The sequence below is a fragment of the Balaenoptera musculus genome, chromosome 14 (assembly GCF_009873245.2).
Source record: "Balaenoptera musculus isolate JJ_BM4_2016_0621 chromosome 14, mBalMus1.pri.v3, whole genome shotgun sequence".
Taxonomy (NCBI): Eukaryota; Metazoa; Chordata; class Mammalia; order Artiodactyla; family Balaenopteridae; genus Balaenoptera; species Balaenoptera musculus.
This window is the reverse complement of record NC_045798.1, coordinates 27,158,047-27,182,945: the sequence shown is the minus strand read 5'-3', so window position 1 is coordinate 27,182,945 and position 24,899 is coordinate 27,158,047. Positions and strand designations below refer to the sequence as shown.

The 24,899-nt window shown below is 49.7% G+C and overlaps 1 protein-coding gene across 1 annotated transcript in view; it reads left to right on the top strand.

Annotated features, from left to right (window-relative positions):
• The window catches only part of MED15 (mediator complex subunit 15), a 63,671-nt gene that overhangs the window by 26,846 nt on the left and 11,926 nt on the right, over positions 1–24,899 (top strand). Inside the window, 6 exon segments of the mRNA XM_036874825.1 lie at positions 723–810; positions 15,523–15,574; positions 17,013–17,042; positions 18,511–18,683; positions 18,685–18,724; positions 24,665–24,885. Coding sequence (XP_036730720.1) covers positions 723–810; positions 15,523–15,574; positions 17,013–17,042; positions 18,511–18,683; positions 18,685–18,724; positions 24,665–24,885 — 604 coding nt within the window.

Sequence of the window (24,899 nt, the reverse complement as noted above, 5' to 3'; positions counted from 1 at the left end):
GGCTCCTTCCTTTCTAACAAATGCTCACCTATCCTTACCTTCGTCCGGGGGTTGGGGGGGGGGGAATGTGTTCTACCACCCAGAGGAGCTCGGGCTTAGCCGTGTGCAGCAGAGCATCATGTGATGAAAACCTGGGCTCACATTCCGTCTCTTGCCATGCATGTGTTGGCATTTGTGTGGTCTGTCTCCTGCCCCCAACTGGAAGTTGTTGAGGTCGGGCTCATCTCCTTGGTCCCACTGAGAAGACCTGCGTGTCCAACACAGGGACCTTTGCCTTGGGAGGGACTGAGAGGTGACTGGCATGGCCCCTCTGTTCCACCAGAGGAGGCTTCCAGAGTAAGGGTCCCACTGCTCTTGACGCCAGAGTTGGGTGGGGGCTCAGGTCACGCAGAGGGCAGGAAATGGAGGCCGGCTGGCCGCCCTGTTGTTTAATGTGCTGGTTGTGAGCGGCCTCTGGGCCTGGCCCCTCTGCCCGCTCAAGCTGGGTGGCTGCTTTGTTTCATGGTGACCGCCTTTCCTGTTCCTTCCTTCTCGTGGCGCTGCCCGCCTTCTCCTTTACTCAGCTGCCTTTCATCGCTGTGCTGAGAGCCCCTCCCTTTGTGCTTCTCCTGGGCCTCAACCAGGCTGGTGGGCCAGGCCACACCCGTGGGCCCCGGGCAGCTGCTGTGTGGGCCTGCTGGCCAGGGAGCCTGTGTCAACATCTCTCCTCCTTTGTGTTCCAGAGAGGATGCCATGAGGAAGGCTGGCGTGGCCCACAGTAAATCCAGCAAGGACATGGAGAGCCACGTGTTTCTGAAGGCCAAGACCCGGGTAAGGCCCTGGGGGGTGGCCCCCTGTGGGGACGCTGCTGGAGGGCAGGGTGCCAGGCCATGGGGATGGGGTGGCTGCTCACTGTTGGGTGGCACTCTGTGGGAAGATCCTGTGTCTGTGGTACAGGTGTGGGAGGGGATTGGGTGGGCATCCAGGATGCAGGCACAGCCTCCGACCCCAGACCTTGCTGTTGGCACCCCCATTCATGGTCAGCTCCCGTGAATCCTGTAGGGCGCTCCCTCGGGCCCCGGTGGTCCCTGTGGACAGTGCTCTGAGTAAGAACTGCTCTGTCCTCAGGCTCAGCCCTCCTGGGGGTCAGGGCCCTGACGGGTGGGCCTGTCCCCTTTTGTTAAATGATGCAGGTGATGCTTGTGGAGGGTGAGGCCTTGGTGAGGACGAGGCTTAGGAACGTCACAGGTGGAGTGGTTGGGGTGCGTTTCCTGTGTGAGCTCTTGCGTGAACTGGGCATCGCCACGGGCTTCACGTGACCACCTCCTGTCATCTGTGCGCTTGCCTTGGGGTAGAGCTGCTTGTAGAAGTGAAACAGAACAGGCACAAAGAAGCAAGCGGCTTGTCTGGGTTACCTGGCTCTTGCAGGGCGGGCTGTGTCTGCTGCACCAGTTCTGCCGAGCACCTGGTGCCCGAGCGTGGTGCTGGAGCTCTAAGACCTACTGTGTGTCAAGAATCAAAAACGGACTTCCCTGGTGACGCAGTGGTTAAGAATCTGCCTGCAAATGCAGGAGACACGGGTTCGAGCCCTGGTCCGGGAAGATCCCACATGCCGTGGAGCAACTAAGCCTGTGCGCCACAGCTACTGAGCTTGCGCTCTAGAGCCTGAGCACCGCAACTTAGCCTGTGTGCTGCAACTGCTGAAGCCCGTGCACCTAGAGCCTGTGCTCTGCAACAAGATAAGCCACCACAATGAGAAGCGCACGCATTGCAACGAAGAGTAGCCCCCACTCACCGCAACTAGAGAAAGCCCGCACGCAGCAACGAAAACCCAGCGCAGCCAAAAAAAATACATAAATAGATAAATTTTTTTTAAAAATAGAAGGGGAAAAAAAAGAATCAAAAGCAGATACTATTTATGGTTGGATCCGGGTTTAGGTAAACCAACTGTCAAGATGTACAGAGGTCCGTTGGGGAAACTTAGCCTGGTCTGAGTGTTTAGATGAGGTAAACATTTTCTGAAATGGAAAGGTAGAGATGACTGGCCGGAGAGCACAGCTTCCAAAACAGAAACCGTGTGTACAGCCTGGGCTTGGAGGTCAGAGCACACCAGCATGTGTTTGTTAGCACAAGTAGGTGGAGGACGAGCAGCAGAAGCCTGTGCACTGAGGTGGGCGGGCTCGTGCTGTGGACATAGAAAATGGTAAGCGTTATATTCTTTTTTTATAACAACTTTATCGAGCTCTAATTCATACACTGTACAATTCACCCATTTAAAGTGTACAGTTCAGTGGTCTTTTAGGATCTTCACAGAGTTGTGCAACCATCACCACAATCCATTTTAGAGCATTTTCTTTTTTCTTTTCTTTTTTTTTTTTTTTTTTTGCCACACCTTGCAGCTTATGGGATCTCAGTTCCCCGACCAGGGATTGAACGTGGGCCATGACAGTGAAAGCACGGAATCCTAAGCACTTAGGCCCCCAGGGTACTCCCTAGAGCATTTTCTAAAGAATCTCTATACCCGTTAGCCAGCACTCCCCATTTTCCCTCAACCCTCAGTCCTAAGCAACCACTTATCTGCTTTCTGTTGCTATAGATTTGCTTATTTTGTACTTTTCATATAAATGCAGTCATAAAATATATGTTTCTGTGACTGGCTTCTTTCATTTAGCATAATATTTTTAATGTTCACCCATGAACCATGTTGTAGCATGTACTTTATTCCTTTTTATTGCCAAATAATATTCCATTGTATGGATGTACCATATTTTATTTATCCATCACCAGTTTATGGACATTTGGAGTGTTTCCACTTTTTGGCTATTATAATAATGCTGCTATGAACATTTGTGTGCAAACTTTCCTGGGGACATATGTTTCCATTTCTCTTTCCTGTATACCTAGGAAAGGAACTGCTGAATCAGATGCTAACTCTGTATTTAACCTTTTGAGGAATTGCCAGACTGTTTTCAAAGCAGCTGCACCATTTTACATTCCCACTAGGAGTGTATGAGGTTCCAGTTTCTCCATTCCTCATCAATACTTGTTACTGTTTTTTTTTTTATTATAGCCATCATAATGAGTGTGAAGTGGTATCTAATTGTGGTTTTAATTTGCATTCCCAGATGACTTACTGTGTTTATTGGTCATTTGTATATTTTCTTTGGAGAAATGTTTATTCAGATCCTTTGCCCATTTTAAAATTGAGTTGTTGGTCTTTTTATTGCTAGATTGTAAGAACTTGTTATAAATTTTGGATACAAGTCTCTTATTAGATACATAATTTGCAGATATTTGGGAGATAAGAACCTTGGTGAGGGCTTATTGAATTATTTAAACTTTCGAAATACACAACTTGTTGGTCCAGTATTATTTGTTGTCTATTGCTTTATAAGGAACTACCCCAAAATGTAGTGGCCTAGAGCAATGAGTTGGTACCTGTCCTGATTCTGTGGGTCAGGACTAGGGTGATTGGAACTGCCTGGCTGGCCATTCTTCTGGTCTCACTGGTGACCTCGGCGCAGCCACATTCAGCTGGCAGCCACCTGGTGTCTCCAGCAGCATAGCCCGGGCTTCGTTACGGCACAGCGGCTGGCTTTCAAGGCAGGGGACGTGGAAGCTGTCAGTCCCCTGAAGTCCTAGAACATCGCTGGGTCACAGCAAGTCCTAAGGCCAGTGTGGAGTCTGGGGAGGGAGTCGCCTCCACCTTCTCTGTGCGCTGCGGCCTGTGCATCCAGGGAGGCCAGCGGTTGTTGGCTGCCATCTTGGAGACTGGCCACCACAGAGACCCTCCCAGCAGCTGAAGAATAAGCCTTCCATTCCGAGGGGGCGACTGGCAGCACAACAGCCCCTGTCACTGTCCTCGTCTCTCCTTACTGCAGCCCACACCACACCTTAGCAATTTCAGTTGCATTTCCTTTGGTCAGGCTGGTTCTAAATCCCTAACTTCAAGAGGAGGCCCTGACTATTTGGAAGAGAGGTATTTATAGAGAGGTCTGGGAAGTTTCCTGTGTCATTTTTAGAGACAGACTTTCTACTTGGACACTGCTGTCCGATGCAGCTTATTAGTCCTGCTCAAGCCCCACATGGAGCCTTGGGCCCCGTCGTGCGGCGAGACCTTTCCTCCAGGGTGGGGCTCCAGAGGGACTCTCCAGTCAGGTGGCAGCTGGGCACACTTGTTACCTGCCCCTCCCACCTGAGACCCCATTAGAATGACTGTGAAAGAATGTAAAAGGTGAGACCCAGAGCAAAGAAAAGGATATGGAAGAGTGATTTCTCTGTTTTTAGACTCCAGGAGGGGCCGGGAGGCAGAGGAGGTCATGGAGAAGGAGCTAACCTTCTCTTGGAATCCTGGCAAGCAGGTGGGTCCAGAGGTGTCCACCCTGAAGGAAACCGGTTACCCATGGGCACCTCAGGCTGCCTGGTATACAGCCCGGGCAAGGAAGACCTTGAGCACTCTTGTCTAAAAGACCACCAGATCCAAATTGCCTGGTTGGTGCATGCTTCCAGTGTGGTGTTAGCACCCAGAGTTAAAGCTCTTCCCATTCTGTCAGGGGCTGGCCCTGGGTCTAACGGCCAGGCCCCATTGCTCCCTCTAAAGTGATGTGATGTCCCCTTGCAAGGCCCGTGAAGCAGGTACATTGCTGCTCTCCCCAGGTTGCAGACGAGGAGGCTCAGGCACACAGATGCCAGGTAACTTGCCCAGGAGGTCACACACCCTGGGGGTCTGGGGTCAGAGCCTACCCTCTTTGCTACTTGTGTTACTTCCCCCCATCTAGCAAAGCAAAAGACACCCAAACACCCACTTTAATTCTTAACATCTGAATTCCTGCAGGTGGGACTGCTCTCTGCCTAGGCAGAAACCACTTTCCCTGGGGGTGGTGGGTGGTATAATAATAGCAGCTCTAAGTACTCTGCAGATTCAGGAAGGTTTGGCATCTGCTGGATGAGATCACAGCCAGGGATCCCAGGACCTCTGCGTCGGCACCTGCAGCGGCAGTGCATAGAGGCTTATTACAGCTGGGTGCATTGCTGAACATGTGCTTATCGCTTGGTTGTTTTTAAATTAAGCTTATATGTTAAATACACATCAACTGTTTTTTTTTTTTAAAGGAATTCCTTTATTTTTATTTTTTATTTATTTAGTTATTTTTAGCTGTGTTGGGTCTTCGTTTCTATGCGAGGGCTTTCTCCAGTTGTGGCAAGCGGGGGCCACTCTTCATCACGGTGCACGGGCCTCTTACTATTGCGGCCTCTCTTGCTGCGGAACACAAGCTCCAGACGCGCAGGCTCAGTAGTTGTGGCTCACGGGCCTAGTTGCTCCACGGCATGTGGGATCTTCCCAGACCAGGGCTCGAACCCGTGTCCCCTGCATTGGCAGGCAGATTCTCAACCACTGCGCCACCAGGGAAGCCCACATCAACTGTTTTGCACGTTGTTTAGTATTATGCAGAAGTAGTGCATGTCTCTGGTTTACAGCGGTAAACGCTGAGTCCCCATGGTGGGGGCCAAGGTGAAACCCAGAGACCAGGAGGCCGAGAGCATCAGAACTGGGAAGTGACCTGGAGGCTAATTAGAGGAGGGCTGAGGGGCACAAGCAGCCGCTGGAATAAGAGGGCAAGAGCACAGCCTGGGGAGAGCGGGAAGAGGCCGTGCACATCTGATGAAGGAGACTCTCTCCTACCTTCAGCCCTTTTTACGGACCTCGCAAGCCCAGGGTTGGCCTTTTGACTGAAACCGAATACGTCTTCTGCTATCTCTGTTTAATCAGGGACAGCTATTGGAGGAGAAAAGCACAAGTGTATATAGTGAAAACGGCAAACCGCATGAAAAGACTAGCATTTTCTGAACAACTGCTGAGACCTGCTAGAAAGGCCTGGGTGTGGCCAGTTTTGACAGGTCCAGGGCTGTGCTCCTGCCCTCTGCCATTTGCAGGGTGACAGCCAGGCCTCCTCCTGCACTACCCGGCGTCGGCGTGCTTGCTCGGAGGCCTCCTCAGAAATTCTGCTTCTTTGGTTTTCATTCGCTCCGTTTTCACTTGCATGTACTGAGGAGCTGAGAGAATACAGAGACTCCGTGTAGTCCTCGTGACTTTCTCCAGTTCAGCTGTGAAGAACACGAGGTGTGGGGCAAGTCAGCGGTAGCATGGGGAGCTAGCTTGCTTTCTTTCGATCTTATTTTTTAATTTAAACTGGGTAAGGAACCCACTGTCGTTTGTTTTATTATTTATTTTTTGTATGTTTAAAATATTTTATAATGTATAAGGGTAAAATTTTAAAATACGTGAATCACAACACAATACTTACCAAAGGTCCCATGTTGCTGAGAACACTGGCTCTGGAGCGCCTGCTCTGGGAATTGATACATTTTTCAAGTATGAGGAAAAGTTTCTAACAGACTTTGTAGAAACTGACAAAATGATACTAAGGAAACTCAAGGGACCCAGCATAGCCAGAACAATCTTGGAAAAGAACAAATGGTGCTGGGACATCTGCTGGATTACCACATGTATGATATTGAGGTGGGACCCCAGTCTCATACCATATACCAACATTAACTCAAAATGGATCAAAGACCTAAGAACTAAAACTGTAAAACTTTTATTTTTTTATTAATTTATTTTTGGCTGCGTTGGGTCTTCGTTGCTGTGCACAGGCTTTCTCTAGTTGCGGTGAGCGGGGTCTACTCTTTGTTGCGGTGCGCGGGCTTCTCATTGCGGAGGCTTCTCGTTGCAGAACACGGGCTCTAGGCGCGTGGGCTCAGTAGTTGTGGCTTGTGGGCTCTAGAGCTCAGGCTCAGTAGTTGTGGCGCACCAGCTTAGTTGCTCCACGGCATGTGGGATCTTCCCGGACCAGGGTTTCAAGCTGTGTCCCCTGCATTTGCAGGCGGATTCTTAACCACTGCGCTACCAGGGAAGTCCTAAAACTGTAAAATTTTTAGAAGAAAACATAGGCATGAATCTTTGTGACCTCAGATTAGGCAATGGTTTCTTACATGTGACACCAAAAGCACAGGCAACAAACGAAAACATAGATTAATTTGACTTCATCGAAATTAAACAGTATTGTGCATCAAAGGATACCATCAAGAGAGTGAAAAGACAACCTATGGGGCTTCCCTGGTGGCGCAGTGGTTAAGAATCCGCCTGCCAATGCAGGGGACATGGGTTCGAGCCCTGGTCCGGGAGGATCCCACATGCCGCGGAGCAACTAAGCCTATGTGCCACAACAACTGAAGCCCGCACGTCTAGAGCCCATGCTCCGCAACAAGCGAGGCCACCTCAATGAGAAGCCCACACACCGCGACGAAGAGTGGCCCCTGCTCGCTGCAACTAGAGAAAGCCCACAAGCAGCAACGAAGACCCAATGCAGCCAAAAATAAATAAAATAAATACATCAAAAAAAAAAAAAAAGACAACCTATGGAATGGGAGAAGATATTTGAAAATCAAATATCTGATGATATCTGATGAGGGACTGGTATCTGAGTATATAAAGAACTGCAACTCAACAACAACAACAAAAGAAACCAAACCACCTAATTCAAAAATGGGCAAAGAACTTGAATAGACATTTCTCCAGAGAAGATATATTGGGTTGGCTAAAAAAGTTCGTTCGTTTTTTTTTCCGTAAGATGGGTCTAGTAACGCTTAGTTGTCTTTAACTTCATTCAAAACAATCTTGTTAGATTGTATTGTGACAGCTGTCATATCAGTGTGCATTTAAAAAGAACTTTACAAAATTGGAGAATTTTTGTGTAGCCATTTTAATATTGAAGATGGAAGAAAAACAACATTTTAAAATTGTTTTATTATGCTTTATTCAAGAAAGGTAAAAATGCAACTGAAATGCAAAAAAAGATTTGTGCAATGTATGGAGAAGGTGCTGTGACTGATCAAACGTGTCAAAAGTGGTTTGCGAAGTTTCATGCTGGAGATTTCCCACTGGACGATGCTCCACGGTCGGGTAGACCAGTTGAAGTTGATAGCGATCAAACTGAGACATTAATTGAGAACAATCAATGTTATACCATGCAGGAGATAGCTGACATACTCAAAATATCCAAATCAAGCGTTGAAAATCATTTGCATCAGCTTGGTTATGTTAATCGCTTTGATGTTTCGGTTCCACATAAGTTAAGCAAAAAAAACCTTCTTGACCATATTTCCACATGTGATTCTCTATTTAAATGTAGCGAAAACGTTTTGTTTTTAAAACAAATTGCGACGGGATGAAAAGTGGATACTGTACAATAATGTAGAATGGAAGAGATCAGTGGGGCAAGCGAAATGAGCCACCACCAACCACACCAAAGGCCGGTCTTCATCCAAAGAAGGTGATGTTGTGTATATGGTGGGATTGGAAGGGAGTTCTCTATTATGAGCTACTTCTGGAAAACCAAACGATTAATTCCAACCAGTACTGCTCCCAATTAGACCAACTGAAAGCAGCATTCAATGAAAAGTGTCCAGAATTAGTCAACAGAAAACGCATAATCTTCCATCAGGATAACGCCAGACTGCATGTTTCTTTGATGACCAGGCTAAAACTGTTACACCTTGGCTGGGAAGTTCTGATTCATCCACCGTATTCACCAGACATTTGCACCTTTGGATTTACATTTATTTCAGTCTTTATAAAATTCTCTTAATGGAAAAAATTTCAATTCCCTGGAAGACTGTAAAAGACACCTAGAACAGTTCTTTGCTCAAAAAAATAAAAAGTTTTGAGGGACTTCCCTGGTGGTGGTTAAGAATCCTCCTGCCAATGCAGGGGACGTGGGTTCGATCTCTGGTCTGGGAAGATCCCACATGCCGCAGAGCAACTAAGCACATGTGCCACAACTACTGAGCCTGCATGCCACAACTACTGAGCCCACCTGCCGCAACTACTGAGGCCCACGCACCTCGAGCCTGTGCTCCGCAACAAGAGGAGCCACCGCAGTGAGAAGCCCGCTCAACAAAGAGTAGCCCCTGCTTGCCGCAACTAGAGAAAGCCTGCGTGCAGCAACGAAGACCCAATGCAGCCAAAAAATTTTTTAAAAAAGTAAAAAGTTTTGAGAAGATGGAATTATGAAGTTGCCTGAAAAATGGCAGAAGGTAGTGGAACAAAGTGGTGAATACATTGTTCAATAAAGTTCTTGGTGAAAGTAAAAAATGTGTCTTTATTTTTACTTAAAAACCAAAGGAACTATTTTGGCCAACCCAGTACAAATGGCCAAGAAGCACATGAAAGGATGCTCAGTATCACTAGTCCTTAGGGAAAGGCGAATCCAAACCACAGTGAGATACACCGTCACACTCATGATGGCTATAATAAAAAAAGATGATAAGTATTGGTGAGAAATTGGCACCTCATATGTTGCTGGAAGGAATGTGTAGTGGAGCAGCCACTGTGGAAAACAGTGTGGTAATTCCTCAGAAATTAAACAGAGTTACCATATATGCACAGAACTTGTGCAGAAATACTCATAGCATCACTCATAATAGCCAGAAAGTGGAAACACCCAAATGTTTATCAGCTGATGAGTGGATAAAGAAAATGTGGTGTGTCTGTATAATGGACTGTTACCTGGCCGTATAATGGAATGAAGTACTGATACATGGTACAACATGGATGAACCTTGAAAACATCACGATAAGTGTAGTGAAATAGTCACAAGGGAGCATGTATTGTATGATGCATTTGTATAAAATGCCCAGAATAGGCCAATCTATAGAGGCAGTGTATTAGTTTCCTGTAGCTGCTGGACAAATTCCCACAGACTTGGAGGCTACAGTCTCTGGGCTCATGGCTTTGGCCTCTTAGCCCAAGGCTCTCCCCGGTGGTCATGTTTGCAGCCAGTAGTTTTACCAGCCTGTTTCCTGCCTGTTGACTTTGGGATTGGGAGTCTGACGCCCTTTTAAAATTTCATCCAGTCTCTCCCTTTTAATCCAAACTGGCAGTGTTTCTGCTGGTATGACGCTCTAAACCGTGAATATGTGACATATTCATGCCATTAGACAGGAGGTTTCCCCACAGATGTTTCATCGCTGTAATTTCATCCCTATTCCTGGTGTCTGTGAGACGACTGAGATGATTCATCACATGCCTGATCTCTTTGGCACTAGCATAGTCTGTGCAACCACACCCTCAGCCTTCTCTCCAGAGCACACATTCCTACAGTGAATCTCCTAATTTTAGTGTTTCTTTGTAATCTGAATAGCCTGGGAATTTCCGAAACCAAGTCCAGGTTCCTTTATGCTTAACGGTTCTTCCCTCAGTTTCTTTCTTTCCTCTCAATTTCACTGTAAGCAGCAAGAAGAAAGCAGGCCAGGACTTCCCTGGTGGCGCAGTGGTTAAGAATCCGCCTGCCAAAGCAGGGGACATGGGTTCGAGCCCTGGTCCGGGAAGATCCCACATGCCGCGGAGCAACTAAGCCCGTGCGCCACAACTACTGAGCCTGCACTCTAGAGCCCGTGAGCCACAACTACTGAGCCCGCGTGCCACAGCTACTGAAGCCCGCGCGCTCTAGGGCCCATGCTGTGCAACAAAGAGAAGCCACTGCAATGAGAAGCCTGCGCACTGCAACAAAGAGTAGCCCCCGCTCGCCACAACTAGAGAAAGCCCATGCGCAGCAACGAAGACCCAACACAGCCATAAATAAATAAATAAATAAATAAATAATTTTTTTTAAAAAAAGAGGAAAGCAGGCCAGACCTTCCACACTTTGTTTGGAAGTCTACTCAGCCAAATATCCAGGTTCATTGCTTACAAGGTCTGCCTTCCTCTCAACTAGGGTACGATTCAGCTAGACTTCCGGACACTGTATGACAGGGGTTCTCTGTGCTCTTGTTTCCAATCACACATTCCTCTTTCCCCTGAGCCCTCACCAGAAACACTTTTAACATTCACCTTTTTCCCAGCATTCTGTTCTTGCTTGCATCTTGGCCCAGAATCAGCTGTTGCTCTAAGGAGCCCTGGTTCCTTTTCGAGGGTGAAATGGTACTTGGGGCTTGCAGTGTGGGCATGGGGCTGCTCACGGCTTCTGCGCTTTTTTGTGAACAGCTAAGGAGTCATATGTTTTTGAAACAACAACCTCAAATATCAATAATTTCACATTGATATTTCCAATTACAGGGTTTTACTTTTTTTTTAAAATTTATTTATTATTTATTTATTTATTTTTGGCTGCGTTGGGTCTTTGTTGCTGCGCATGGGCTTTCTCTAGTTGTGGCGAGCGGGGGCTACTCTTCATTGCGGTGTGCGGGCTTCTCATTGCGGTGGCTTCTCTTGTTGCGGAGCCCGGGCTCTAGGCGCGCAGGCTTCAGTAGTTGTGACACGCAGGCTCAGTAGTTGTGGCTCACGGGCTCTAGAGTGCAGGCTCAGTAGTTGTGGCGCACGGGCTTAGTTGCTCCGCAGCATGTGGGATCTTCCCGGACCAGGGCTCGAACCTGTGTCCCCTGCATTGGCAGGCGGATTCTTAACCACTGCGCCACCAGGGAAGTCCCCAGGGTTTTACTTTTATTTTAAACGTGTATCTGTTCTCTTTTGTGAATATCTTGGCTTCTAATGTCATTGGCATAATTACTCTAAAATACTTTCAGAATAAACAGACCAATATTAGCACTAATATTAGTAGCAAATAACAAAATGTGGAATGAAGTTTAAGATTTCTTTACAGCTCTGTGTGTACTTAAAATGTACCCCTTCCCCTAAGGACATATGGTTTTTTTGTTTTGTTTGCTTTTTGTTTTTTAAAATGATCAATCAGAAGAACTCTTTTCCCTATGATTCTGACACCAACTTGATATCAGCTTATATGTTTGGTTGCTTTTGCATTTTAGGAATTGTATTTTTTTTTTTTTTTTTTTTTTTTTTTTAATTTTTGGCTGCGTTGGGTTTTTGTTGCTGCACGCCGACTTTCTCTAGTTGTGGTGAGCAGGGGCTACTCTTCGTTGCGGCGCGCCGGCTTCTCATTGCAGTGACTTCTCATTGCGGAGCATGGGCTCTAGGCATGCAGACTTCAGTAGTTGCGGCTCGCGGGCTCTAGAGTACAGGCTCAGTAGTTGTGGCGCACGGGCTTAGTTGCTCCACGGCATGTGGGATCTTCCCAGACCAGGGCTCGAACCCGTGTCCCCTGCATTGGCAGGCGGATTCTTAACCACTCCACCACCAGGGAAGTCCCTGTACTTTTTTCTTTTGATTTGGTTTTGTCTTCAATTTGGTAAAAGATTATATACTTGCAATGTGAAAGATGTATAACAAGGTGGGAAGTTTCATTTCCGGGCCACTTCCTGATACCTCTGGGGATTTGATTGTTGATCTGCAACATTTCTTTTTGCAGATATAAAGCAAATATACATGTTCAGATTCCCCGAGTTTTATACAAAAGGTATAACAGTGTAGCATCTAGTGTGTGGCCTGTGGCATCTTACCTGGAGCATGTGTGTCCTTCCTACTGCTCCCTCCACATCCGTGAGGGGATTCGTCCTCCACCTTTGCTGTCAGGCCCTCATGCAAGACTTGTACAGGTTAGACAAAGTGTATAAACTGCAGGAAGCTTTTTTCCCACATTTCTGTCTTCTCACCTGCAAACCAGCCCGCTAGTAGTACCTGCCTCACTGGGCAGTTGGAAGAATTGAGTGTGTTAATTATCTGTAAAGCATTCAGAGCTGTGCCTGGCCCGGAGTCAGTGTGGCGTGTGAGCTGTCACTGCTGTGCTCTGGCTGTACCCAGCCTGGATGCTTGTATTTTGCTGTCAGGAGGGGGAGATGATAAAGATGGAGTGAAGATAAGGGAGGTACACGCTCCTCGGCCCATTTCTGGAACTGTCCTGGAGCGGGGGTGCCTTGGAGCAGAAGAGGGGTCATAACCTCTCTGTCTGCATGGAGGCTGGGAACTCTCACGCCCAGGGAAGCCAGTCTAGACATAGAGTAAGGCAGCCACCCTGGGGAGTCAGAGGGGGATCAGATCAGCAGGCCTGAAGCACTCTACCCTTGATGTGCTGGGTGATGTATTTACCCACAGGAGCGCCCCTTGGTGGTAGTGTGACTGACCACTCCCTGTGCCTGCTTCTCCTGTCAGGTGGTTGCTGCCCCACTCTGTCCCCTTCAGGCCTCCTCATGCTGGTCTGGTCCCCAGAGCCTGTGCTGCACCGGGCTGTGGGCAGCCTCAGTGGGTGCAGACCATGGGTGCCTTGTGCCCACCTGGCTCCGAGCACTCGGTCCTGGTTCCGTGCCAAGGGCTTTGGGGACATGCTCCTGAGCCCCATTTACTGTATCTTGTGTCAGAGTAAAATATCTGGTTGCTGGCTTTGTTTTGTTTTGTTTTTTTTATAACTGAAGTACAGTTGATTTACAATGTTGTGTTTTATCCTGTATGGCAAAGTGATTCAGTTATACATATGTATATTTTCTATTATGGTTTATCACAGGATATTGAATATAGTTCCCTGTGCTATACCTTGTTGTTTATCCATTCTATATATAATAGTTTGCATCTGCTAACCCCAAACTCCCGGTCCATCCCTCCCCTAGCACCCCCCACCCCCCACCCCCGGCAACCACAACTCTGTTCTCTATGTCCATGAGTCTGTTTCTGTTTCATAGATAAGTTCATTTATCATATTTTAGATTCCACATATAAGTAATACCATATGGTATTTGTCTGACTTACTTCGCTTACTATAACAATCTCTGGGTCCATCCACGTTGCTGCAAATGGCATTATTTCATTCTTTTTTATGACTGAGTAATATTCCATTGTATATATATGTACTACATCCTCTTTATCCATTCATCTGTCAGTGGACATTTAGGTGCTTCCATGTCTTGGCTATTGTAAACAGTGCTGATATGAACATAGGGGTGCACATATCTTTTTGAATTAGAGTTTACTCCGGATATATGCCCAGGAGTGGGATTGCAGGATCATATGGTAATTCTATCTTTAGTTTTTTGAGGAACCTCCATACTGTTTGCCATAGTGGCTGCATCAGTTTACATTCTCACCAACAGTGTTGGAGGGTTCCCTTTTCTCCAAACTCTCCAGCATTTGTTGTTTGTGGACTTTTTAACGATTTGGTTGCTTTTTAAACCTGCTTCCGCTTGCTTCACCTTTTATGGAAGTAGAAGAAGCTCAACAAATTCTTTTAAGATTTCTCCGACCCAAAAGATGGCCAAGGCCTTACTGAGACGTCAGCTCTTGACCTGGCAAGCTCCCCGTCCTTGGCCACCTCATTTCAGAGCTTCCTTTAGCCCCCGCTTTCCTTGCGCCCCACTCACCACCCTGTTGTCCTTCGAGGACCAGCCTGGTCAGGTGATCTACGGGATCCTTTTCCTCCCAGGAATTTGTGGGGGGCATTGGGAGGGGGAGTGTTGAACACATTTCCCATGTGTCCTGTCCTTCGGTGCCTGCCCCGTGGCCTCCCTGGGCCTTTCCCCCACGTTTTCCTCTGCTGATTCCCTGGCTGAGAAAACAGTGGTGGGTGAAGTTTGAGATCAATGAGGGTTGATGGAGGTTAGAAAGTGTGCTTATGTTGTTAACATTCATCTGAGGCCCCCTTCATGTGTTTCCCTTGGAGGTGTTCTCGTGACGGCAGGTTCACTGTCTGTCCCAGGCTCACGGGCTGTCCCCTGCGGTGGGTCCTGGGCTGCGGGAGTCGTCTCCTCTGGCTGCTGTTGAGTGGACTCAGTGTCATGGTGACTTAGGCGGGGGTCAAGTGAGCAGGCGGGGTGAAAGCTCTGCCCTTTCTGCCTGCCTTGCCAGAAAGATGGTCCAGCTTCTCTGAAATAAGATTTTAGTTACGAACATCCCTTCGTTGACCCCAAGACAAACTCACAGTAGTGGTTTCCCCAGAACCCCCGGAGTGAGTGTCCTTGGTTACAAAGAGGACAAATGGTGGAAGGCAGGCCCTGCTGGGAGGTTCCAGAAACGCAGCGAGAACCAAGAGGGCCCTGGGCAGTGGCCTTCACCTGGGCTTCACCGCTTCCTTGAGCGGCGCTGTGCCCTCTCCCTGGGCTGTGCAGTGAATTCAGATCAGCGGGAGCTGCGGAAAGCACAGCCGGGGCGCCCAGCCGGATTTGCATGCAAATATGACGTCAGCAGTGGAAAAGCAACAGGCCGGTGTGAAAAGCGAAAGTACTTTGGTACAAATGGAGCAAAGACAAAAGCGGCCCTCCCGTGTCTACTTCTGAGATGCCCTGTGACCCTGGGCCGGCCCCTTTGCAGAAAGACGGGTGCCTGAGCCCCCTGTGGCCCTCGCCAGGGTTTACAGCAGGGCAGGGGAGCAGCGTCTCCTAGTGTCTTGGTACCTTCTTGGTTTTCTGTTTCTTTGTGCCTTTTGTTGTTCTGCGGTAGCCGAGCTCTGCCGGCCTTTCCCGGGGGGATGGATTCCAGAGGAGGTAGAGCCAAGCCGGACGAGGACAGACAGACAGGGACAGACAGACGGGGATGGCTGCCATCCCTGCCTTCAGGAGGAGCGCAGCAGGGCCAGGGTGGGAAGGGGCGTCACTCGGCCTCACTTCTGCGTCTGGGATTAAACTGCTTCCTGTTTTTACTTTTAGGATGAATACCTTTCTCTCGTGGCCAGGCTCATTATCCATTTTCGAGACATCCGTAAGTAAAACGTCACATCTCTGGGTGGTTGTGGTCGCCACGAGAGGCCAGCCAGTCTTGGCCCCAGTGCCTGAGGCAGGATGTCTGTGGACAGCGCCTGCTTTCCGGGAAGTTCTTCATGGCTTCGCATTTGTTTCCCATCCTCCCAGAGCCTCAGCCTGAAACGTGCTGATTGTGGCCTAATGGAGATGTTAGTGTCCAAGTGGTCTGGGCTGGACTGCTCTTTTTGCTTGTCTGCTTAATCTCGCTTTTGAAGGACTGCTGCTTTGATCTCTAGGCAGTTCCTGAATAAGCAGAGTCCACCCTGGAATAGACACTTCCTTCCCTGATCCCTGGTTTTTTTGACCCATGGAGGCTGGACCTAACTGTGTTCCCGTCAGGCTGGAAGCTTCTGGGGCCAGCTTTCTCCGCGCCACCCTGCACTCCCTGCCCTGGTGAGGGCCCAGCCCCACAGCATCCCAGTTCCTTTCCTCCCGGTCAGGGCCGCTCAGGGCTGCTCTGGGGGGTTACAGCCACGGCGCCTCCTGCCGGCCTGCAGTGGTGTGACCACAGGAGGCAGGTTCCTCCCACTCAGCCTGTCCATGGGGCGGCTGCTCCCTGTGGCTGTCGAGACAGCTGTGGCATCAGCGTCACTCATCTCAGAGGGAGACATTGGGGACCCCAGAGTCCTTGCAGGGCCATTGCTTCTTTCCACACTAACTTTTTACCAGACTGGCCAGCAAGATGAACCTCACTTGATTTCACTTTCTTTGCTGTGTTTGGGAAGGTCCCATGGTGTTTGGAACAAGAGGAGCCGCCACTAGAAGCCTGGGGCATGAGCAGCCCGGCCACGACCCCATCTGTACTGGCAAGGGCTCGGCCTTTCAGGCTCGCTGGCCCATCTGGGAGCTGGCCCTGGCACGGCTAGTGCACACAGCCCTTTGGCGGGGGCGTCCACAGCTGCCTCACCCCCGGCAGAGGGTGGAACTGTTGTGGCAGTTCCCCGCCTATCCTGGGGCTGGCTGGATCCGGCTTCTAACCAGCCTTGGACAGACTCAGTTTCCTCATCCAGAAAATGGGGATGCTGCCTCCCTCACCAGAGTGGGCTGAAAATGGAGGTGTTGTGGGCCCACCGTAGATCCCTGAAGCGCTCTTGTTTGTGGCTCGGGGCCTGTGCTAAGAGCCCCGGCCTGGGAAGGAAGGAACTAGAGGAGACCCAGCACCAGCCTCCACCTGGGGGCTGTTCTCCAGGGCCCAGGTTGACCGCGGGGTGGTTCTGCACTCTCTTGCTCCAGGCCTCCTTGTGTGTCAACGCTGCCGGGGGTGGGACACATACATGTATTCACACATGTCCTCTGGGCGAATGCCTTTAGCACTGACTTAGCGTGGAAATATATGGTTACATAAAAACTTTGTTTACTTTGGTTTCTTCTTCTTTTTTTTTTTTCTTTATATATAGATAACAAGAAATCACAAGCTTCTGTCAGTGGTAAGAGTTTCTCCTTTTGGAATTAAGGTTTTTCCCAACCTTGGCTGCGGGGTAGCAGCAGTGGGATGGTGGGTGCTGCGTGTGCCTGGGGTTAAGCTGTTACTGGAGGAGGAAGTTCCCAGAGAGACGACCTCGGGTTCCTGAGAACTGCCAGCTCCCGGCCCACCAGGCACCCTCCTCCTGGTGACCATGGAGTCGGACGATACCACCCCATCCCATTCCTCCCGCAAAAAAGATGATGAAAACTCACACGATTATTGAATATTATCTAAAATTTTGAGCTCTCTGGGAGAGAACTAGTATGGTATAATGCTATATTCAGTATAATAATCTGTAGTAGTATTTAGAGAATAACTATGAATTCACTTTCTTAAGTTACAAAGTTTCTTTGTAAGTTAAGAATTATTATTCTTTTTTATTTTTTAATTTCAAGGTTTTATCACATGGGAACCCTGTTGATTTAGCCTAGGTCTCTCTGAGTGAGCTGCCAGTGCAGGGGTTTAGCAGATCCCAGTGGCCAACTAAACTCCGACTGCCAGGCGGGGAGCCACCCTGGCGGGCTGTTTGTCTTACTGTCGGTGGCACATGCCGCATGCCCAGGCTTGCCTTGGCCGAGCTGGCTGCACCTGCCTGGGGTCTCTTGGCTTGTGCAGCGATTGTTGGCCAGCCAGGGCCGGGGGGTTGGGGAGGTGGGTATCAAGAGTGCTTGGCCAGGAGAACGTGTCTGTTCACCCGGTTCTGTGGCAGGGTGAGCCGGCCAAGCCACACCTGCCTGCAGGTGGCTGTTTGCTGTTACAACAAGAGCCTCTGGCTCCTGCCCCTGGCCCTGGCATTGCTCACTCAGCTGGCGAGCATCTGCGGACCCCTCCCACACACCCTTGTTCTCAGGGGTCTTTCCCGAGAACTGCTACTCAGTGGGGTCCTGCCCAGACTTAGCAGAGATGGGCTTCTGGTGCACAAGGGGACTTGTAACCTCCCTGGGGGATCTGCCCCTGCCCCCTCTTCTCTGGCCCCCCTGGGAGATCTGCCCCTGCCCCCTCTTCTCTGGCCCCAGGCTTGGCTTACTGTGAAGAGCCCTTGACCCTTGTTTTCTCTGGATTCCCAGCTGTGTCTCACCCAGCAGGAGGGGCCTATAGCCAGGATGGGTGGGGCCGCCGCCTGCCACCGAGGGCTTGCTCGTCCCTTAGAGTCTGTCAGGACCTGGCATAGGCTAGGCTAGGGTGTGGGCTGTGCTCCCTGCCCAGGAGGTGTCCCAGCCCCTGGGGTGTGGCAGGCAGCTGGGCCGGGACTTGGGGGGCTCCCGGGACTTGGGGGGCTCCCGGGACTCCGGCCGCTCACCATTTGGGACACTGAGGATGTCGAGCCTGGAGGTGGGAGGAGGCGTGTGCCCAGGAAGGCCTCATGGCCCACGGAGCCTGGCCCGGTTTGGCGGACACTGCCCTGAGACGCTGCACCCTGTGCCCCGCAGACCCTATGAACGCGCTGCAGAGCCTGACTGGTGGGCCCGCCGCGGGAGCAGCCGGCATTGGCCTACCTGCTCGGGGCCCCGGCCAGCCCCTGGGCGGGATGGGCGGCCTGGGGGCCATGGGGCAGCCGATGCCACTCTCGGGGCAGCCACCTCCCGGCACCTCGGGGATGGCCCCCCCATGGCATGGCCGTCGTGTCCACGGCCGCTCCGCAGAGTGAGTACCACGCTTCTCAGAGAACCTGCCGCGCTCTCCACAGGTGGCGCGTTCTCTTCCCAGCCAGGGGTCGGGGTGGTGAGGGGGCGAGAGGAGCTGGGGAAGCTTCAGCCTGCTCTGCCTCCCAGAGGGCGAGGGACACCAAGGCCCTCTTGCCCAGGCTGAGGGAGGACTTGGAGGAGGATGGGGTGGCCTGGGACTCCATCCAAGGGGCTGTGCTTTGTAGTCGAGATAGAAACAGCTCCGTCTCAGGGTGTCCTCAGCCGCGAAGCCCTGTCTGTCCCTTCCAGGGTTGCCCTGGCCCCAGGCCGCCCGGGCTGTGGCTCGCATCCTGATTCCCCTACCGAAGGAGGTGCCTGACCCTCCGCGCAACTGCTCGGGCCAGGAGCAGGGTTGCAGCGCCAGCTGCCTCTGTCCCAGGACCCTCTTTTTTAAAAAATTTATTTATTTAATTTATTTATTTTTGGCTGTGTTGGGTCTTCGTTGCTGTGCACAGGCTTTCTCTAGTTGTGACGAGCGGGGGCTACTCTTTGTTGCGGTGTGCGGGCTTCTCACTGCGGTGGCTTCTCTTGTTGCGGAGCACGGGCTCTAGGCGCGCGGGCTCGGCGGTTGTGGCTCGCGGGCCCTAGAGCACATGCTCAGTAGTTGTGGTGCACAGGCCTAGTTGCTCCGCGGCATGTGGGATCTTCCCAGACCGGGGCTCAAACCCGTGTCCCCTGCATTGGCAGGCGGATTCATAACCACTGCGTCACCAGGGAAGTCCCCCAGGACCCTCTTGATGGACATTTATGCTTGTAGACTTTTATCTAGTACTGCTAAGTGCTTCAGTACTTTTTTCCCCTTATGTAACTTTTTATTTTTGAAATAGTTGAAGAGTCACAGGAAGTTGCAGAATAGCACAGAGTTCCCATGTGCCCTTCCCCCAGCTTCCCCAACGAAAACATCCTAGTACATCACCAAAACCACGACAGTGCTGTCAACTCAGGCAGACTTTATTCACATGTGACCAGTCTTTGCATGCCCTCTTGCGCATTCGCGTGCATGTGTGTGGTTCTGTGAGGTCTTATCATGTGTGGAATGGAGTCAGCACGTGGACCCGTCACCACCAACAGGCTGTCCTGGTGCCTCCTAATAATCACACCCTCCCTCCAACCCAAAGCCCGGCAACTGCTGATCTGTTCTCCGCCTTGGTAATTGTGTCATTTTGCGAATGTTACATAAATAGAATCATGCAATATTTGACTTGTTGAGACTGGCTTTTTTTCACTCGGCATAATGCCCTTGGGAGCCTCCAGGTGGTGTTGGTAATTCCTTCCTGTTCGCTGCTGAGTAATGTTCCCTGGAGTGGCTGGGCCACGCACAGTTCACTTATCCACTCACCCTTGAAGGACATATGGGTTGTTTCAGTTTGGGCTGTTAAACTAAAGCTGCTGTGAATGCTTGTGTACATGTTGTGGTGTTCCCATGTATTCTGTCTCGTGTCCCTCTCAGGAACCCTGTGACGAGGGCAGCCGCGGGTTCGAGCACCCTGTTCTTTGTTGGGTTCCCTGTGTCCGAGTTGCCTTGCCCTTCTCAGAGGCCACATGCATCCTCATTCCCACCCGCTCCTGCACTGACACCTTCTGCCCCCAGACACCCCCTTCCTCCCAGAGCTTCATTTCTCATCCTTACTGACGTCTGGCCGTCTGACGCTTGGCTCAGTGGTTGGTTCTTCATCTCGAGCTCCTGGGTCCCCTCTTGTCAGCGCACCTGTCCCTCCCTCCCTCCCTCCCTCCCTCCCTCCCTCTCTCTCTCTCTCTCTCTCTCTCTCTCTCTCTCTCTCTCTCTCTCTCTCTCTCTCTCTCTCTCTCTCACACACACACACACACACACACACACACACTCACACACACACACACACACACACAGGCAGGGCGGCTTTCAGAAGGATGCTCTGGCTCCTTTTCACGTTATACTTCGGTGTGCTGGTTGAATTTCTTTTTATCACAGACTTAGATTTTATAATAAAAAATAGTTTTAAGCTGTATGAGTTTAGAATGTCTTGCAATCTGACTCCTGAGACTGTCAGTTCAGCAGCGAAGCTTTGGTGGGCTGTCTTCACCCTCCCTAGTCCGACCTCGGCCTACATCCTGTCTTCAGCTTCCGAGGGGCTTGGTCTTCTGTGTGGCACTAGGGGAAGTTGAAGTGGTCTCTACTCTCATGTCCTGCTGCTACCTCTACAGAGACCCTCCCTCCCTGCCTGTGACCTCTGGTGGCCTGGTCTACCTGAAATAAGTGTAGTGCTGATGGGTACTTGCTACCCTTTTCTGACACCTCCAAACACCACTGTGTGATGAAGGCTGCTTCAGCCCTTAGTTCCACGCCCCCAGAGTGTAGGTCCTGGGTCAGAGGACTCTCAAAGGGCAGCCCAGAGCCTGCTGTGCGTCTCCAGGTGACCTGGGTTAGTCACAGGAAACACACACTGCTGACTGTGGATAAGGCTGGGGCTGAGGTACAGGATACTTTTAAACTCTATACTTTTTTGTTTCCTTGATGAATTTTATATCATGTGCATGTAGAACCTACTTTAAAAATAAGCTGTATTTCTGGCTGTTGCTGAGGAGCCCTCTCACCTTCTGTGTAGACTGTGTTTTGGATTGTTGGGCTGGCAGAAGGTAGGGGCAGCTCTTTGCCCTGCTATGCCTTGGCACGCTGCAAGGTGGGGGAAAGCAATCCTGGGATCCCTCCGTCCAGGATTTGTGCCAGGGCCCTTGGCATCCCCCAGCTCCGCCAGAGCCCGGGGCGGATTGGAGGAGAGTGCTCCCAGTTTAGGCCTGTGGGAATTGCAGATCAGGGTCAGTCATTGAGCACACAAAATCAGCAGGCATGGAAGGAAGCAGACACACCTCAAGGAGGAGCAGAAACAATCACCAGATGTGGAGACGCCCCGTGACATAGCCATTGTTAGATATGGCCTTGGGGTGCTTAAAAAAATAAAGGTTGGACTTCCAAATGAAGGAGCACTGTGATACTGTATCAGGAGTGACCAAACAGATTTGAAAAGTAACCAAGTAGAACTTATAGAGATGAGAAGTAAAGTCATTGAAAGAGGAAAGTGTGAATGAATAAACAGATTAGATACAGCTGAAGAAAGAGTTTGTGAACTAGAAGCTACATTTGAAGACATTACCTAGAATGTAGCCTAGAGAAGAGGCCTCAGGAACAGGAGGGTGAGAAACGTGGAGGATGAAATCAGGAAGTCTGACGGGCATCTAAGTGCAGATGGAAGCACAGAGGGTGTGAGGAGACGATGGCCGATGAAAACCCAGTGGACCACACAGGTTAAATAAGGCATCCATGCCCCAACCTGTTGTGAAACAGCAGGACACCAAAGGCCAGAAGACTATCTCAGAAACAGCCATTTCTGTCAAGGAGCGACAAGCAGACTCAGCAGACTCTGTGATGGAGTCAAGAAGACAGTAGAGGTCGTTAGAGCCCTGAGCACAGAGCTGCCAACAAAGCCGAGGAGACCTTCACTAAAAGGTTTTTTTGTTTTTTGTTTTTTTTTTCACTAAAAGGTTTTTAAGGGCATACTTTTTTTTCCCCTTACCATTTCCTCTTACCTCTCAGATCATCCTTTCCCAAGATGCCAGGTGTAAATAGGAGAAGGAACATTTTCCATATAAGGGCATAAACACGCACAAATCTAAGCTAGTGATTCTCAGCAATTTTGCACCCTGGTGGGTGTTTGGCAGTATGTGGAGACAGTTTGGCTGTCACAGCTGGGTGGTGGTGGGGATGCTGCCGGCCTCCAGTGGGCAGAGGCCAGAGATGCTGCTGAGCATCTCCCGTGTACAGGGCAGCCCCCACAGCACGGCGTTGTCTGGCCCAAAGTGTCAGGAGGGGCAAGGCTGGGAATCCTTGCTGTAAACAAAAATTACCTCTGTAAAATAATCCTTAGAGCTACCCTCCACACGTTCCGAGCACTGTTTTGGGTCTGTAATAGATTATTTAATTCTGAGTCCAACGTAGGGGTATGTAGTATAGCTGAGGAAACTGAGGCGCACAGAGCAGTGACAGAGTTGGGATTTGAGTCCAGGTGTCTGGGTCCGAAGCTGTACCCCTGGCCTTTATTCTATCCTGCCTCTTAATATAAGTCTGCTGTGTGGGCATAAGAAGATAAACAGGGACCAAACCAAATGGAGTCAGGAAGGGCGAATATCAAGGATATCAGGTGTATCGTGTGCATGTAAAACCTACTTTAAAAAATATTTAGAGAGGATTCTAAGGTCCTCATATTTGGGAAAGAGGTTTAAATGTGGATAAACTTTATACTTTGTTAAATTAAATATGCATGATAAAATTGTAAAAGTCATTGCTAAAACAATAGAAATAGTTGTACATTCCAAATCCATAGAAAAAAATGGAATGAGACAGAAACGACAAAAATCCAAACGAACAAAAATCAACCCAATCCTCCAACAAAATAGAATTCAGAAGAGGAGAAAAAAAATGTCCATTATACCTCAGTAAAGCTCAAAAAAAAAAAAAAAAAGAGGAAGAGAAACTTAGAAGGGAAAAGACAGATACAAATAAGTTGAAAACTGTAAGTAATTGCAGTAAATGTGAAGGGATAGGCTTTCCTGCTGAGACTGAATGGAAACGTAAGGAGAAGGTACAGCTCTTTAATCCTTACAGGAAACACACCTGAAATAGAAGATGCAAAAAGACTTGAAAATAAAAGTTGTGTTGGGCAATTTCCCCTCCCAGTTACTGATAGTTAACCAGACAAAAATAATGAATTTAGAGAGGAGTTGAAGGATGTTAGTGAGCAGCTTCATCTAAGCCTGTGGGTGGGAAATGTGCTCACAATGGGTCCTGCGTGGATGTACTCCCCACCCTGACACTCTTCAAAAATTGTGCTGAAGGAGAGAGCCAGTCCTTCTGTGTGGTTTAAAAATGGCAGAGTCATTAGGAATGGAGGTCACCTTAGTAGCTACTGAGGTGTGGCACCACAAGGGCTCCTGTGGTGTTGGAACTGTGCCAGGTCTTGACCTCCATGGTGACTGAATCTTGCCAGGTGAGAAAACTGTATAGAATTTAAACTACACACTCAGGCAAATGGGCACACATTCTGACTGTTATGGTGTTATACAAAGTGCTACCATTGGGGAAAACTGAGCAAAGTGTACAAAGTGTCTCTGTGTTCCTCCTTTTCATCTTTATTGAAATATAGTTCATGTACCCATATTCACCCACTGGAAGTATACTGTGCAGGGGTGGTCAGTGCACTCACGGCATCAATTTTAAAACATTTTCATCACTTGAAAAGAGACCGGATCACTGAAAATCTTGTGAATGATTGTTTATTTTTATTTATTTGTTTTTAATTTTTTGGCCACGCTGCGCGGCCTGTGGCATCTTATTTCCCTGAGCCTGGATCAAACCCATGCCCCCTGCAGTGGAAGCATGGAGTCTTAACCACTGGACCACCAGGGAAGTCCCTGAATGATTGTTTGTATCAGCATTATTTATAACTACCAAAAAGTGGAAACAACCCAGATGTCCATCAGCTGATGGACAACACAAAATGTGGGAAATCCATATAGTGGAGTATTATTTGGCAACAAAAAGAAAGGGAATACTGATCCATGCCACAGTGTGGGTGACCCTTGTAAACGCGATGCTGAGGGGAAGGAGCCAGTCACAAAAGATCCCAGTTGTGAGATTCTGTTGATACGAAGTGTCCAGAGCAGGTGGTTCCATTGAGACGGGAAGCAGATCACTAGTTGCTGGGTCCCAGGCCTCTTGACTGGCCTGTTCTTTCCTGCTCATTACTACCGTGATTCACTCTATAGTAAGTTCTGTCCTGTCATCGTCACCCCTGTCCCTCCCGCGCTGGCGGGGGTGGCGCCTTCCCCGCTGCACCCAGTGCGAGTTCCCCGACCCGTCTGTCCCCAGCCCAGCTGCAGCTCCAGCAGGTGGCGCTGCAGCAGCAGCAGCAGCAGTTCCAGGCACAGCAGCAGGCGGCGCTGCAGCAGCAGCAGCAGCAGCAGTTCCAGGTGCAGCAGAGCGCCATGCAGCAGCAGTTTCAGGCCGTGGTGCAGCAGCAGCAGCTCCAGCAGCAGCAGCAGCAGCAGCAGCAGCATCTGATCAAGTTGCATCATCAGAACCAGCAGCAGGTACTAGGCGCCAT